This window comes from Protopterus annectens, chromosome 12.part0 (assembly GCF_019279795.1).
Source record: "Protopterus annectens isolate FY-2018-M chromosome 12.part0, PAN1.0, whole genome shotgun sequence".
In the NCBI taxonomy this organism is placed as follows: Eukaryota; Metazoa; Chordata; order Ceratodontiformes; family Protopteridae; genus Protopterus; species Protopterus annectens.
Window position 1 is genome coordinate 138,333,036 of NC_056746.1, and position 13,984 is coordinate 138,347,019.

General features: G+C 36.2%; 1 protein-coding gene across 1 annotated transcript in view; it reads left to right on the plus strand.

Moving 5' to 3' along the window:
• LOC122816398 (multidrug resistance-associated protein 1-like) overlaps positions 1–13,984 on the plus strand; it is a 786,965-nt gene that overhangs the window by 57,873 nt on the left and 715,108 nt on the right. Inside the window, exon 3 of the mRNA XM_044089156.1 lies at positions 683–808. Within this exon, the coding sequence (XP_043945091.1) occupies positions 683–808 (126 nt within the window). The remainder of the gene's footprint in view (positions 1–682; positions 809–13,984) is intronic.

Consider the following 13,984-nt stretch of genomic DNA (forward strand, 5'->3'; position numbering starts at 1 on the left):
CCCATTAATGTTGTCTTGACAATGTGCACCTGGGTTGTTAGCTAATGCTTGAAGAGGTATGCCTAAATCAAAGATTAAAGAGGTCACATAGACAAACCAATTAGTAAAAAATACAAGAAAAACCTAACCAATGCTAGAGTTTTTACTGTATGATACTTTAAGCCTCCAGTAAAACACGCCCATGGGATATATGCAAATGATACCTTGAGGACATCAAGTGTTTCAACTATATGGCTTCTGAATGTCCATAACCTTTTACTGTTTCTTTTTAAGTTTTTCGGATACATTCAGGCCAATAAAGCCAAACCCCACTAGCAGTGGACATGCATGTTTCAGCCTTTTTATGACCTCATCATCGCAGCATAATTAGACTGTTTGGCTATACTTTACAAACACAGGGTCTTTACACCCAGCTGATGTCCATAACCATTAAGGTGTCTGCAAAATATATTGGCCATTGTGTACGTCTGCTTGTTTGACAACAAGACAAGGTAAAAGTATGTGATACCCATGTATCACAGTGTTTATTTACTTTTTAATTATATTTTATTTGGTAATATTGGTCCATTGTAATTTATATAATTAAAAAAGGAACCATGCAAAGGTTAAAGCATTGTAAATGCTTTCATAATGTAAGAAGCATTGCATCTTTTACAACAAGATTGTGTTTTTCTTTCAACAGGTCCTTGGTGCTTTGTTGCTGGTAATATTCCTGTCAGACTGCTTCTTTAGTGCTTGGGAAATTAGCCAAGGGTTTCAGAGGGCACCAGTGTACCTTGTGAGTCCGGCAATCAGAGGAATCACAATGGTAAGTTATGCACCTGTATTACTCTCATGTTTATCTTGTGCTTAAACATAAACAGCTTAAAGTCAAGAAAAGTAGTATTAAGTAAACAAACAAACAAAAATAACCCGGCCAAACAAATAAATAAGCATATAAATTATTTATTCTTCTGACTGACTGAAATGCTTTTTTTTACTGCAGACTGATCCATTTTTGAGTGACAAGGCAGGGTGAAAAAATGTGGTCCATGTACTTACAGGTAAATTTAAAAGCAGTATGCAGCTGTCACAAATGGTCATATAATAAGCTAGATGCTGTTATAGGCCAGGATTTTAACAATCCACAAGACCCAAGGCACCTTAGCAAGTCACATCAGTACATAACTGCTGGAGCAATGGAAGTACTGCCACTATGGGAGCTGTATCTTGTAGGGGCACAATATTAATTAAAGCACATTCTATTTTTTGGTCATAGATAAGAATCTGGACTTCACCGGACAGGCAAAGTGAGGTCACCTTCAATCCGAATGGCAGGATAGTCAGTGAGTCAGCACATTAGAATAATTGCCACTAAAGTCACATGAGGCACTAGTAACCCACATATGACTAACTATTAACTTTAATCTGTAGTGTGCATGTGACAAGAGTATGAGTTAGTGACCTGGGTACACAAACAGGCACATGGCAGGGGATGACCTTGGCAACATGTTAGTCAAGTTTAAGCTGAGTGCTATTAAGGGGAGATTAATTAATAAAAATCTAAAACTAGTATGGAATAGTCAACATAGGTACTACCACAGTGATGTAGTATATAAATAAGTAAGGAAGAAACAAATATGCAAACCACACACACAACAACAGGTACACTGTTCCACAGCGGCAGTCTGTGTATGTTATAGGCCTTATGATTTAGGCATAAAGTTGTTGGCAGAGGGTGTCTGTTACTACTGCTGTTATAGCTGTGTGTTTGATAGATCAGAAAAATGCTGCCATTATGGTGGAGATGAATACACTTTTGTTAACTTTGGAGTTTTATTAAATTTCAAAGCTGTTAAGGGAAAACTGTTTTATCACAACACAGTCATTTCCATATATCTTAATTGCCAGACCTTGTGATTTAGAGACAATGTTTCTCTACATCACTACTGACCTGAGTCTGGGAATGAGCTGGGGACGTTGGTAAAATTGGACTAAAGGATACGGTGATGTAACTAGGGAGTAGGTCAAGGTATCTAGCGTGACTGGCCAAGAGGAGGCACTTGATGACCAGCAGGCATCAGGAAAAAAATGGAGCAAAATAAATCTGGATACCTAGAGAATGAGAGGGATTACAGATGATTAAACATCAAGAATGCACTTGCGTGTATGCGTGCACGTTTGTGTGTGTGTGTGTGTGTGTGTGTGTGTGTGTGTGTGTGTGTGTGTGTGTGTGTGTGTGTGTGTGTAGTTTGCATAGCAGTCTTGGACATTACTCTACCACAGATAGGGATGACGGATAAATCACTTTTAAGGATAATGGTTTGTACTTCAAACAGCCCTCTTCATTGGGGAGCATTACAGCTTGATTATTAACAGAATAAGCTTTACCGCCAGAAAGCTTAAGTCCCTGCTTGTTGAATGGTCATATACAGAAGTGGCCAAATGATTTTTGGTTACATTAACAAGGTCATTATGTTGGGAGGAAACTGAGCAGGGGGTAGCAGGGAAGAAGTAATGTAGAAACATCAGGGAGCACAGTAAGTAAATGGCATGGACAGCAGGACAGCAGAAAGAGGATGGGCAAGTAAGTGGGAATGACAGCAGGACAGCTAAAAGGTGAAGATGGCCAGAGAAAGGCACTGGAAGAAAGCACTAAAAAAGAAGTGTTCAAGCAGTCACAAAAGGTGTTATTGGCTCTGTGGCACACAGAGATAAAGCCATGACCGTGAACTAGTCCACCTAGATTGAGTAGTGGCTCATATACTACAGGAATTGGCTGGGGGATGGGAATGAGTGGCTGACCTTAGCTTGCAGTTCCAGGAAGCAGAAGGCTGTGCAGCCTTCTGTCTTCAAAGGGACAGGGTGGTCTGGAGTTCACTGGTGTGCTGTAGGCAGCTACTGGGCCACAATATATGCATGCCTGCCAAGCAAAACAGGCACTATAGCAATAGTGAGTATACACAAAAGTGTGCTATGGATGTTGGCTTTATAAATCAGATGCCAAAACAACTTCTAGGATTTAGGGCTATGAAATAACATACTCATTCCTGATCTAAGTACTTTCATGGATGCTACATAGTTCTCTGGTTTAAGGAAATGAATGCCTACCCTACAGGCAGGTGTCTAAAGTTTGGTATGATGTCAGACCCCCAGACCATGGGAATGATGATGCATTTAGACTTTAAGCAAGAGAGTTTATGAGGACAGTATTAAGAAATGGAGAACAAACTCCCTTCATGGCTGCCTGGATTATGACCTCTCCAAGTGAATGGAAAATGGATTATGGTTACTATTTACAAGGAGGGAAAATGCATTACAAGAAGAAATAGCCACAAGAAAGGATTTATTCAGGACTAAAGGTCTGTTTGTGAGAGGTTTAGTTCAGTTTTGTGAAGGAATTTTCATTGAAACAGATCACTAAAGGAAAGCATAATTATGTTACTGACACACATATGACAAAAAAGTTATTAACTGGAAACAGACACAGTGCTTACAAAACTTATTTCATGCCATGTGCAGTACATCCAGGATGCCAATTTCATTATTTAATATTTTAATTCTGAGTTATTTGAAACTTTGACGTAAAAAGTATAGTTATGAACCTAGGAACTTGGGTTGATTATTCCCTTTCTTTTGACTCCCATATGACAAAGGTTGTCATGTGATCCTTTTACCTAATACAGCCAAATGCAAAAGGAGTATCTTCAAGGCCTAAATTGGTAATCACTCCCTTATACTCAGCATTGATTAAACCACTTACATAGATTCATAGATTCATAGATTAGTACTAGGCTAACTGCCCTTGCGAGCCATTTTAAGCCTAGACAATTATCCCCTGTGAGATTCAAACCCTGTACCTTGTGTCTGTAAGGCAAACACCTTAACCATTAGGCCATCCTCCCAACCCCTCTGAGTGCAATCTTATACTCAGCATTGATTAAACCACTTACTGAGTGCAATCTTATACTCAGCATTGATTAAACCACTTACTGAGTGCAATCTTATACTCAGCATTGATTAAACCACTTACTGAGTGCAATCTTATACTCAGCATTGATTAAACCACTTACTGAGTGCAATCTTATACTCAGCATTGATTAAACCACTTACTGAGTGCAATCTTATACTCAGCATTGATTAAACCACTTACTGAGTGCAATCTTATACTCAGCATTGATTAAACCACTTACTGAGTGCAATCTTATACTCAGCATTGAATAAACCACTTACTGAGTGCAATGCCCTCTTTGGCATGTACCTCACTAAACATATCAAACAATTAGAAAGACCCTAAAGGTTCCTAACCAAAAAGATCATAGGCCTAAAGTTCCTACAAACTACAAAGAGAGGCTGGAATCTCTATTTTTTTTCAGTGTCTTATAGACTTTTGAGAAAAGATGATGGTCTCACTTATTGCACTATTTTATTTTATTTATTTATTTTACATTTCTTTATCGGGAAAGTCCGACTGGACACAGGTCCATTTTCAGCGGAGGCCCGAGGAGAAAAGCTTCACATTACAATACATTACCTACTCACACATTAATCACTGCACACAAAGTCATACTGTCCAGATAAATGACCATCATTACAGAATATTCTTCTGCACGACCTCCTGCCATTGATCAGCAAGTCATAAACCACAGGTGAAGATGCCCTCTACTCCTACTATGCCTCCAAAGCCTGGAATGAAATCCCTACACATTCAAGACCTTGTCTAAACACCACCAAATCAAACCCGACTGTCCTTCCTTCCCAAGTGACAATTCTTGTCTGCAGATCATTCTTCCCAGTCATCTCTAGCATACTGCTTTTTAACCCTTCTCAGTTTATCTGCCCTTCTCTACATATTTCACAAATACACTTCCCCTTTTTACTCCACCATTTAAAAGAACTCCAATATCTGCTCTTTCTCTGTTCCACCAACTCTCTTCCTACATGTCCTTTAACTTAAGCTTAACTCCTACTATCTTTTTCCAATCAGTTACAGTTGCCTACAGTTAATTTTTATAATTCCTTACTAAATCTCTCTCTACAGATTAGGCAATATATGTAATTTTTTATGATGTAGAAAATATTTATTGTTGATGCATTGCACATGCTTTATTTGTGAAGCTTCTCCCCCAGGTCTCGTCTGAAAATGGGTCTTGTCCAGTCAACTTCCACAGACAAAAGTGATAAATAATAATAGCATCATTATCTACAGTTATGGTAAAGCCCTAACACGTTCTACTACATTCTTTATATTGCTCACTGTTCAGTGGTGATAACATGTGACAAGATTCCCAGAGCTTATGCTCCAGTAGGTGACTGGCCTGAAGCAGATTTAGCCTGCAGCAGACTCTGCAGTTTGGCTGTTGCAAAGCATGCATGGTCTCTGAAGTCCTGTCTACATTACAATGACCAGACAACTGCTTTTAATACAGCCTAGGTACTGATCTCTCTTTTGGAAGGCAGTGGTGGCTGCTGAGGTTTTTGTGGCATGGCTCTTACACTCCCTAGTACAACCTTACTATAGAGAGAGTAACAAAAGGCGATATAGTAAGTCAGCCATTTAGAAATGGTCAATTTAGAATTAGGCCTTCCCTCTCTACCCTTTGCAAAGACTAATAACTGGTCTAAATTCTTTTCATGTATTCCTTTCAAGTATCTCAGTTCTCTGTGCACATTTAGGGTGTAAAGGATCCTTTCCTCCTTGTTCTATGGGGATAGGATGAAACATGTGGAGGCTAATAGGCTGATTTAGAGAAACTGCTGGTATACTTTTGTGCACTTTTGTGCATGAAGATTGCTGGGAAGAGTTAACCAGACATTTTGGAAAATGAGAAAGGGTTCTTTATGTATGATGGCCTTTAGTCCTGATATCACTCTGGCAGATGTAATAGCCACTAGAAAGGCAGTTTGAGTACTTCAGCGGTGCACCAGCAGCTGGTAGTAATGTAACGTAATTGAGAGCACATGGTTGAGAGGTTACCTTTGTGGGAGGCATCAGCTTTAACCCCCCCCCAGTACATGTTTTACTGCCAACAGCGAACAAAGGGGGGACCCATGCTAGGAATGCTGAGATTTCAGTCCAAGGTTCATTACTGAGGTGTAAGACAATCCTGATTTAAAAACATGTAACAGGTATTTTAGGATCAAGGATACTAAAATATGTGGTTATACTGACAGCATTAGGGTCTTCAGGTTGGGGTGTTTGAGTGTCACCTTGGATTTGGATCAAGAAATTCACCTGCTGAGACAGCATAAATAGGCTCTGCCCTTAACATACTCATTAGGAGGTAGAACAAGAACTATCAGTAGAGTTTTTGGCAAGCCCCCCCCTACTAGATACTAGGTACTAGAGACCTGGTTGTCTTGGGCTTTCTGTATCTCCACATATCCATTGGTTCCACCACTAGTAGAACCAAAAATGTAAATTTTTACCAACAGATAAGTAAAACATGGTGGAGGGACAATGAGTAAACTCTCCTTGCATATTAAGCAGTGTGCCTCACTATCTTCCTTTAAACATAGCCTAGATGACTGGATGGGTATCCACAAACTTACTCCAGGATTGACAGATATGTTCCTTCTGTTAAAAGGAGCTGCAGCCTGAGGAAGGATACTGGAAGCATAAATGGCCATAAGACTAAATGGCCTTAGAGTATTGTTGCAACTATGACTTTATAAATGCCTTTGTTTTAATGAACTACTTCAAATAAGATAAGTCTAGAACTGGCTTTACTGGCATTGTCCATTTTTCTGGAACCAGAATGAGTATGGAATAATGATTTGCCCTTTTTTGAGTGGACGAAGCCTTCTGAACTACTTTTTTTTACTAGAAGCTGATCTCACAATTCAAGGGCTAGTTATTCTTCATGATATCGGGTATATATGACTTGTTACTCATGTGGTGTCTGAAGAAATTCTAATGTATATCCTTGGGTTTATTGCAATATCATTTTCTGTGTTAGCTGTTACTGGACAAAAAGAAGATTTGGCAACTCACCTCTTAGGTGTATTTGGGAAAAGAGTAATGAAACAGTAGTAGTTACTTTGAAGATTTTTGACTATTAATTACTTTTTCGTGATACATCAAAGTTGTAGTTGGACTGTTTTCCTTTGAATACTTTATGTTGACAAAACCACAGATAGAGCTCCTTCCCTGAAAAATGATCCCTTATTGGTAGTGAAAGTCTTTTGAAACCTAGGCATAGCTGGTATGTAGATTTCCTAAAACAAAGATCTTTTTTTGCCTTCTTTTCTAGAACAGCAATAACATCATCTGCTAGTTGACCAAACAAAAATTCTTGAACCATTTGAGCATTCAGGCATCTTGATCTAATGTCCTTTGTTCTAATCTAAGCTGACCACTCTCTCAGAAATGACCCAAGTTAAAATGGCTTATCATAATTAATAAACTATTCAAAACTACAGCAATAACATTTATTGGACTACTTTTATCCCTGTGATTTTGAATGACAAATCTTAACAAATGTTCTCAGCATGACTCCTGACTTTATAGATTTTGCTGTGGCATCCACAGCATCAAATGCATGTTTCAGCATATGCACTTTTTATCTTGTCTAGTGCAGTAGCTAACTTTTCTATTTTGTGATTGACAGTACTGTTTTGAATAGACTGCAGATTTTTTTTAATTTCCTCTAAAACAGAACTCTGACAGGAAGCAGTGGCAGTCAAATAGTTCCTCTAATCCTAAAGTACTACATGTATAAACCTTTTACCATATTGTATAACAACCTAGAATTCTCATCCTGTTGGAAAAGAGGCTGTGAATAGTTTCCCCACTTTGTTTGATATAGATAGATAGACAGATATAGATAGATAAATGTACACACACACACACACACACACACACACACACACACACACACACACACACACACACATGCATGCACGCGTACGCATGCGCGCACACATGCGGACACACACACACACACACACACACAGTTGCAGGATAGTTTTCTTAATAAATCCTGTCTCTCTAAAGGAAGTTTATAAAACATACCAGACTTTTTTACATCTAGGAAGTTGTGAATCTTGGCATTCACTATTAGCCTTCAGAATATCCCTGAAAGTGTAGAAGATTAGATTAACTTTTCATTTTGTCTCTGGAAGGCTTATCTCATTTAATCGTTTTCTCAGAGAAACTGGATTGCGTATAGAGACCTGCCAACAAACTTTTTCATGAAAAGTAATGTTTTTCTAAATAAAATATCTGGTGGAGAGCTTGAAGATTGAGAAGAATTTTTCGAATCAAAACTCTGAGCGGTATAAAAATTTGTTTCATATAGAAATGCTACTCTTTAGTTGAATAATCTGGAGTGGGAGTTGTGTTTCTTTTCCTTTTTGAACCTTCACAGTTCAATACAAGGGTTTATACCATTGTGTTCATACCATAGACCACATGATTCCAGCGAAGGTACTGATGAAAGACCCTGACATTTTTGTGCAGTTTCTTATGTGAGATTGAAATAAAACCTTCAAAATACCTTTAAGTTGAAGGAAGGGTGCAATAAGAAGATGATTAAACTGGAGACAGATACAGAATGCTTTGCTTCTTAAATCATTGCAGAAGTGCTAGGCTTATTTTTTGTTGAAATCCCTTGATCTGACATGATCACAGAAGATACCAAGATAGGTACTAAAGAAGGTGCTGCTAAAGTCTTTTGTTTTGGCAGCACTAACATTGGTATTTGATAATTGGTAAACTACTTCAGCAAATTACTTTACAATTTTGGTTTTAGGAATTATTTGAACTATAACACTTTCTTCAAAATTTGAAGTGGAACAACAGATTTACATTTACATTACAACTTTCTGTGATGATTCTTCTTTATTTGTCTTCACCTCCTTGTCCATTTTGTACTGTTTATAAGACTCCATAGAATCTATTCTTCAAAATTTCATCAAGTTTAAGAAAACAGAAAGAAGACATAAGGGGGGATTCAATAAACCCTGCACAGTCATTTTCCACCGTGTAGCACCGAAATTTAGATTCAGTAAGCTCCAGGTATAGGTGCACACCCCCACTCAAACGAGGTAAAACACTGTGGCATGCTAACAACAGCATAAGCAGCTGAATTGCATGCTACTCAACCAATCCAACATAGGGGATCTATTCAACAAGCTATAAAGCATCTGTGTAGACTCCATGCTGGTTTTTCCTGTGAATTCCAAAACTTTTGGAGTACAGCCACAGAAAGTTGTCTACATGGACAGACTGTTAGAGGCTGCTGCTTTAATTCATTTGTATGTACTACAGGCTGAAGCCAGTGCTACTGCTGCTAATAATAGGCCTAAGCCGAGAAGGAGAAGAGTTTCCAGGCCCAGTTTAACTTTTCACAACCTACATGATGAGGAAATTGTAGACCGCTACAGGGTGGACAGGGACACAATACAGGAACTCTGCAACCTCTGCTGTCCTCAACTCAGAGCCAGAGCCAACCAAGGGGAACCCATCCTAGTGGAGATAAAGGTATATGTATCCCGTAGAATCTTAGTTATAGGTACCTTTCAGAGACCAACAGGGACATGCGGGAGATGTCACAGGCATCAGCATCCAGGATCCTCCACCAGTTCCTGAATGTTGTGCTCCAACATGCAGATGACTACATATATTTTCCCCATAGTTCTGAGGAGAGGGCTAGAAATATGCAGTTCTACCATGTAGCACACTACCCTGAAGTACTGGGTGCCATAGAGTGCACATATATAGAAATGAAGGCAAAACCCAGTGAACAGGGTAGGCACTATATAAACAGAAAGGGCTACAACTGTATCAACTGCCAAGGTATGTGTAATGCCAAGGGACTCATCTTGAACATGTTTCCTGGCAACCCTGGCAGTTTTCATGACTCACATATCTGGCACACCTCCCAACTGTATCAGATGTTTGCTAGGGGGATATCCCACAGGGTCATTTACTGGGGATGCAGGCTATGCACTGGAACTGTGGCTGATGACACCCATCAGAAATGCACACACACCTATGGAAGAATGCCATAATGAGGCACATGCTCAAAGCAGAAATATCATAGCGCATGTGTTTGGGATGCTAAAGTTGTGGTTCTGGTGCCTAGACACTGCCTAGATACATCTTGGGGAGCCCAGTAGTACAATGCACAGCAGACATGTACAGAAATATTCACAGTATGTGCCATGCTACACAACATAATCCTGAGGAAACAGCTTCAGCGAGATCAGCAAGGAGAAGAGGCATGTATCTCATCATCAATGCCACCATAGCCACAGGCAGATGAGGAGTCAGAGGGGAACCACCAGCTGCTGTGGGATGTAGGCAGACATAGATGCACTCAGTATGCCCTTGCATTGTCTAAGAGACAATGCATAGCAGAGTCACTCACCACCTAGGGGACTAAAACCTTCCTCCTACTTACATTCATATAATATATGATTCTAAATCTGGAAATTATATTTCTGCTAGCTCCCAGGGTCTAATATGGTTTAATAAGGCTATTCTATTTTTTCTTGGATGCCATAAAAATTTTAAAAGTATTTTATTTATCTCTCTTAGAATACTTTTATTGGGTAGTATAGGGATAGATGATGCAATGTAGTTTATTTTTGGTAATAAAATCATTTTAATTAATAGTAGTCTATCTTTAAATTTTAAGTGTAATTTATTCCATTTCTCTATAAGAGCCTTTACAATGTTCACAATATTATTATAATTGGTATTTAAGGTTAAGTCAATGTTCTCACATAACACAATCCCTAAATTTTTAAAAGAGGATACTTGTTTCACAATTATTTCATTTATAATTGATGAATTGGTATCATTAGTTTTCCTTTTATTTAGTAATATGTGATTAGATTTAGAAATGCAAATTTTTAGTCCAGAAGCATTGTAAAATTTTTTAACTAAAAATCTAATTCTTGTAGAGATTCTACCGAGTTTATTAAAGTAAGTAAGATATCATCTGCAAATAACATTATCTTAGATACAAATTGATTATATATTATTAATTCCTTTAATTTTTTTTATTAAATTGGATTGCCAATGAGAAAGGTTCTATTGCTAGTGTGAATACAATTGGGGACATTGGACACCCTTGTTTAGTGCCTTTAGTAATTTCAATAGGTTCAGACATAAATGGCCCTAACTTTACATAGGCTAGATTATTATTATAAATATTTTTTTAAAAAGTAATGAACTGAAGAGGGAATTTGTATGATTCAATAATTTTAAATAGATAACTCCAATTTAATGAATCAAATGCTTTTTTCAATGTCTAGAGAAATTATAAGAGCTTCTTGTTTATCCCTATTTAAAATATCTATGATAGGATTCTTTGAATATTGTCTTGAGTATGTCTATTATTGATAAAGCCTGTTTGATCCTCAGTGATGAGATATGTTAGTGATTTTTTTAATCTGTTAACTAAAATGGACATTAAAATTTTATAATCGTTATTAATCAGAGAAACTGGCCTATATGAACTACATAGTTTAGAATCTTTATTTTCTTTTATTATAGGAGTAATTAATGAATACCTCCATGAAGGTGGAATTATACCTTGTAAATATGATTCATTCAGAGCTTTATGCAAGACTAATATAGCAGAGGATGGTAGTAATTTATATATTTCATTAATAATACCGTCTATGCCTGGAGCTTTGTTATTTTTGCTTTCTTTTAATTTTTCAGTAATGTCTTTTAGTGAAATTTGTTTCTGGATATCATTAATTAATTTTTCAGGTAGGTTTTTTTTTATTTGGAAAAGTCCAGGTCATAAGCTAAAGTTGTATGTTGAGAATCTTTATTTTTATTTTGTTCTGAGAAGTAATATTTAAAAGCGTCCAAAATATCATTATTATCAGAAACTGTTTTATTACCCCTGCCTTCATGAATCACACTTACGATATTATTCTCAGTGGACTGTCTTTTTACTCTCATGGCTAGACTGTGCATGTGTTTTGTAGATACAGAGAAAGAATTTAGTTTTAACTTTTCTAAAGCTAAATTAGTTTTGTGGGTTAGGATGTCGTTATATTTTTTATTTAAAGATTAAATTTCTTTTTTCTTATCTGGCAAATTTTTTGTATTATCGTTGTTAATTATTGTTATTTGTTTTTGTATGTTAGATAATTCAGACTCCCATTCCTTTGTTTTATTATTGAACCATGCAATGATTTTGCCGTATAAATATGCTTTCATAGAATCCCAAATAATTACTATATTTACCTTGCTGGTTAAATTTATATCTAGGAAATATTTTACTTCTGAGTCTAACCATGATTTGAACTGATTTAGTTTAGTATATAGGTTGGGATTCTTTTAGTAAATATCAGTTTCTTAAAATCTGTTTGAAGATTAAAAATACATGCATTGTGATCAGATAAAGGACATGGGGTTATTTTAAAGTAAGATAATTTTGATTTTAGATCTTGAGATATAAAAATTTTATCAATTCTAGTTTGAGTGTTATGTCTAAAATCAGTGAGAAAATTCTAAAAAGTTGTCATTTTTGAGATAAAATCAATCATATAATTGTGAAGTTTCTATCCATTTCTTAATTTTTTTCCTATAGAGGTAATATGTAAAGATTTTTTATTAGATGTTTCTAAATCACTAAATAAACAGTTAAAGTCTCCTTCCATAACTAAACTACCCTTAGCATTTTTAGTGATAAGTTCTAGGTTTTTTATTGTTTTTATTCCAATTCCAGGGAACCAATAAGCATTAACTAATGTCCAGATTCTGTTGCTAAATTTTATTATTATAATTGATAAAAGACTTTCTTTATCTTCATAATTATAGATAATTTGGGGAGAAGTAATGTTTTTCTTCCATACTGTTAAGACACCTCTAGTTTTTTTTTAGTGTATGGCGAATTTGATAGTATCAAGTATTCATTTGGATTCCAAATAAAACTATAATTTGTTTTAAAGTGAGTTTCTCGCATAAAGACTACTTGTGCTTTATTTACTTTTAAATACTTTAGTAAATTAAATATTTTCCTTGGGTTGTTTAAACCATTAACATTTAAAGAAAAAAAGTTAAATCCATCTTATTTGCTCATTGACTAATGATGTTTGAATAAAATAGTAATGAACATTTGTATTATTTAAATCTTGTATAACCTTCTTGAAAAGTCCATATTTTAATGGCAAATTATTAATTCCCATTAAAAGATAAAAGTTAAAATTAAGTTGAGGCCCTGAAAAGAAAAACAAATTTAAGAAAAGATTAATTTTCAATAAACCATTCAACTGACATGGAATGAAAATCATTCCTAATCTGACAGAATGAAAATATTCAGTCAGATTAACCATAATTTACTAACAGAAATGATAGAAAAATGTAGGTCTGAGCGCCAAAGTTTATTATGAGAATTCATACCTTAGTCAAATCTTTGAGAGATTTAATGGTGTCAATAGTTTTGATATCACTTCTTTGTTTTTTCTTCCTTACATCATTCCAGGTACTTTTTTCCGAGGTTCTCTTCAGAGTAGCAGAATTTGACCAGTCCATTTCTTCTGGTAATGGAATTATGTTGTTGTTTTTAATGAAGGAAGCAGCTTTTTCAATATTATTAAAGGTTCTCATGTCATTGTTATAGTGAATTGTAATTTTGACAGGGTAGACCAGTTGTGCCTTTATTTTGTTTTGCTTGAGAAATTTCACCAGTGGCCAGGTTTTCTTTCTTAATTCTAATACATTTGAGGAATAATCGTTATCAAATCTTATTTGACACTGTTTATAGATTATTGGAGCTTTCCTCCAAGCAGATCTCAGCACCAGTTCTTTGTCCATAAATGATAGGAATTTAACTACAATGGATCTCGGAGGTGAATTAGATGTAGTGGATGCTATTTTCCCAATAGCTCTGTGTGCTCTTTCAATTCCATAAGATAGTCCTTCCTTTAGATCTAAGATTTCAGTTAACCAAGAGTTCAAAAATAAGATGATGTCTTCTTCTTCAGACTTCTCTGGTAGACCAAAAATCATTATGTTTGTTCTTCTCTCCCTATT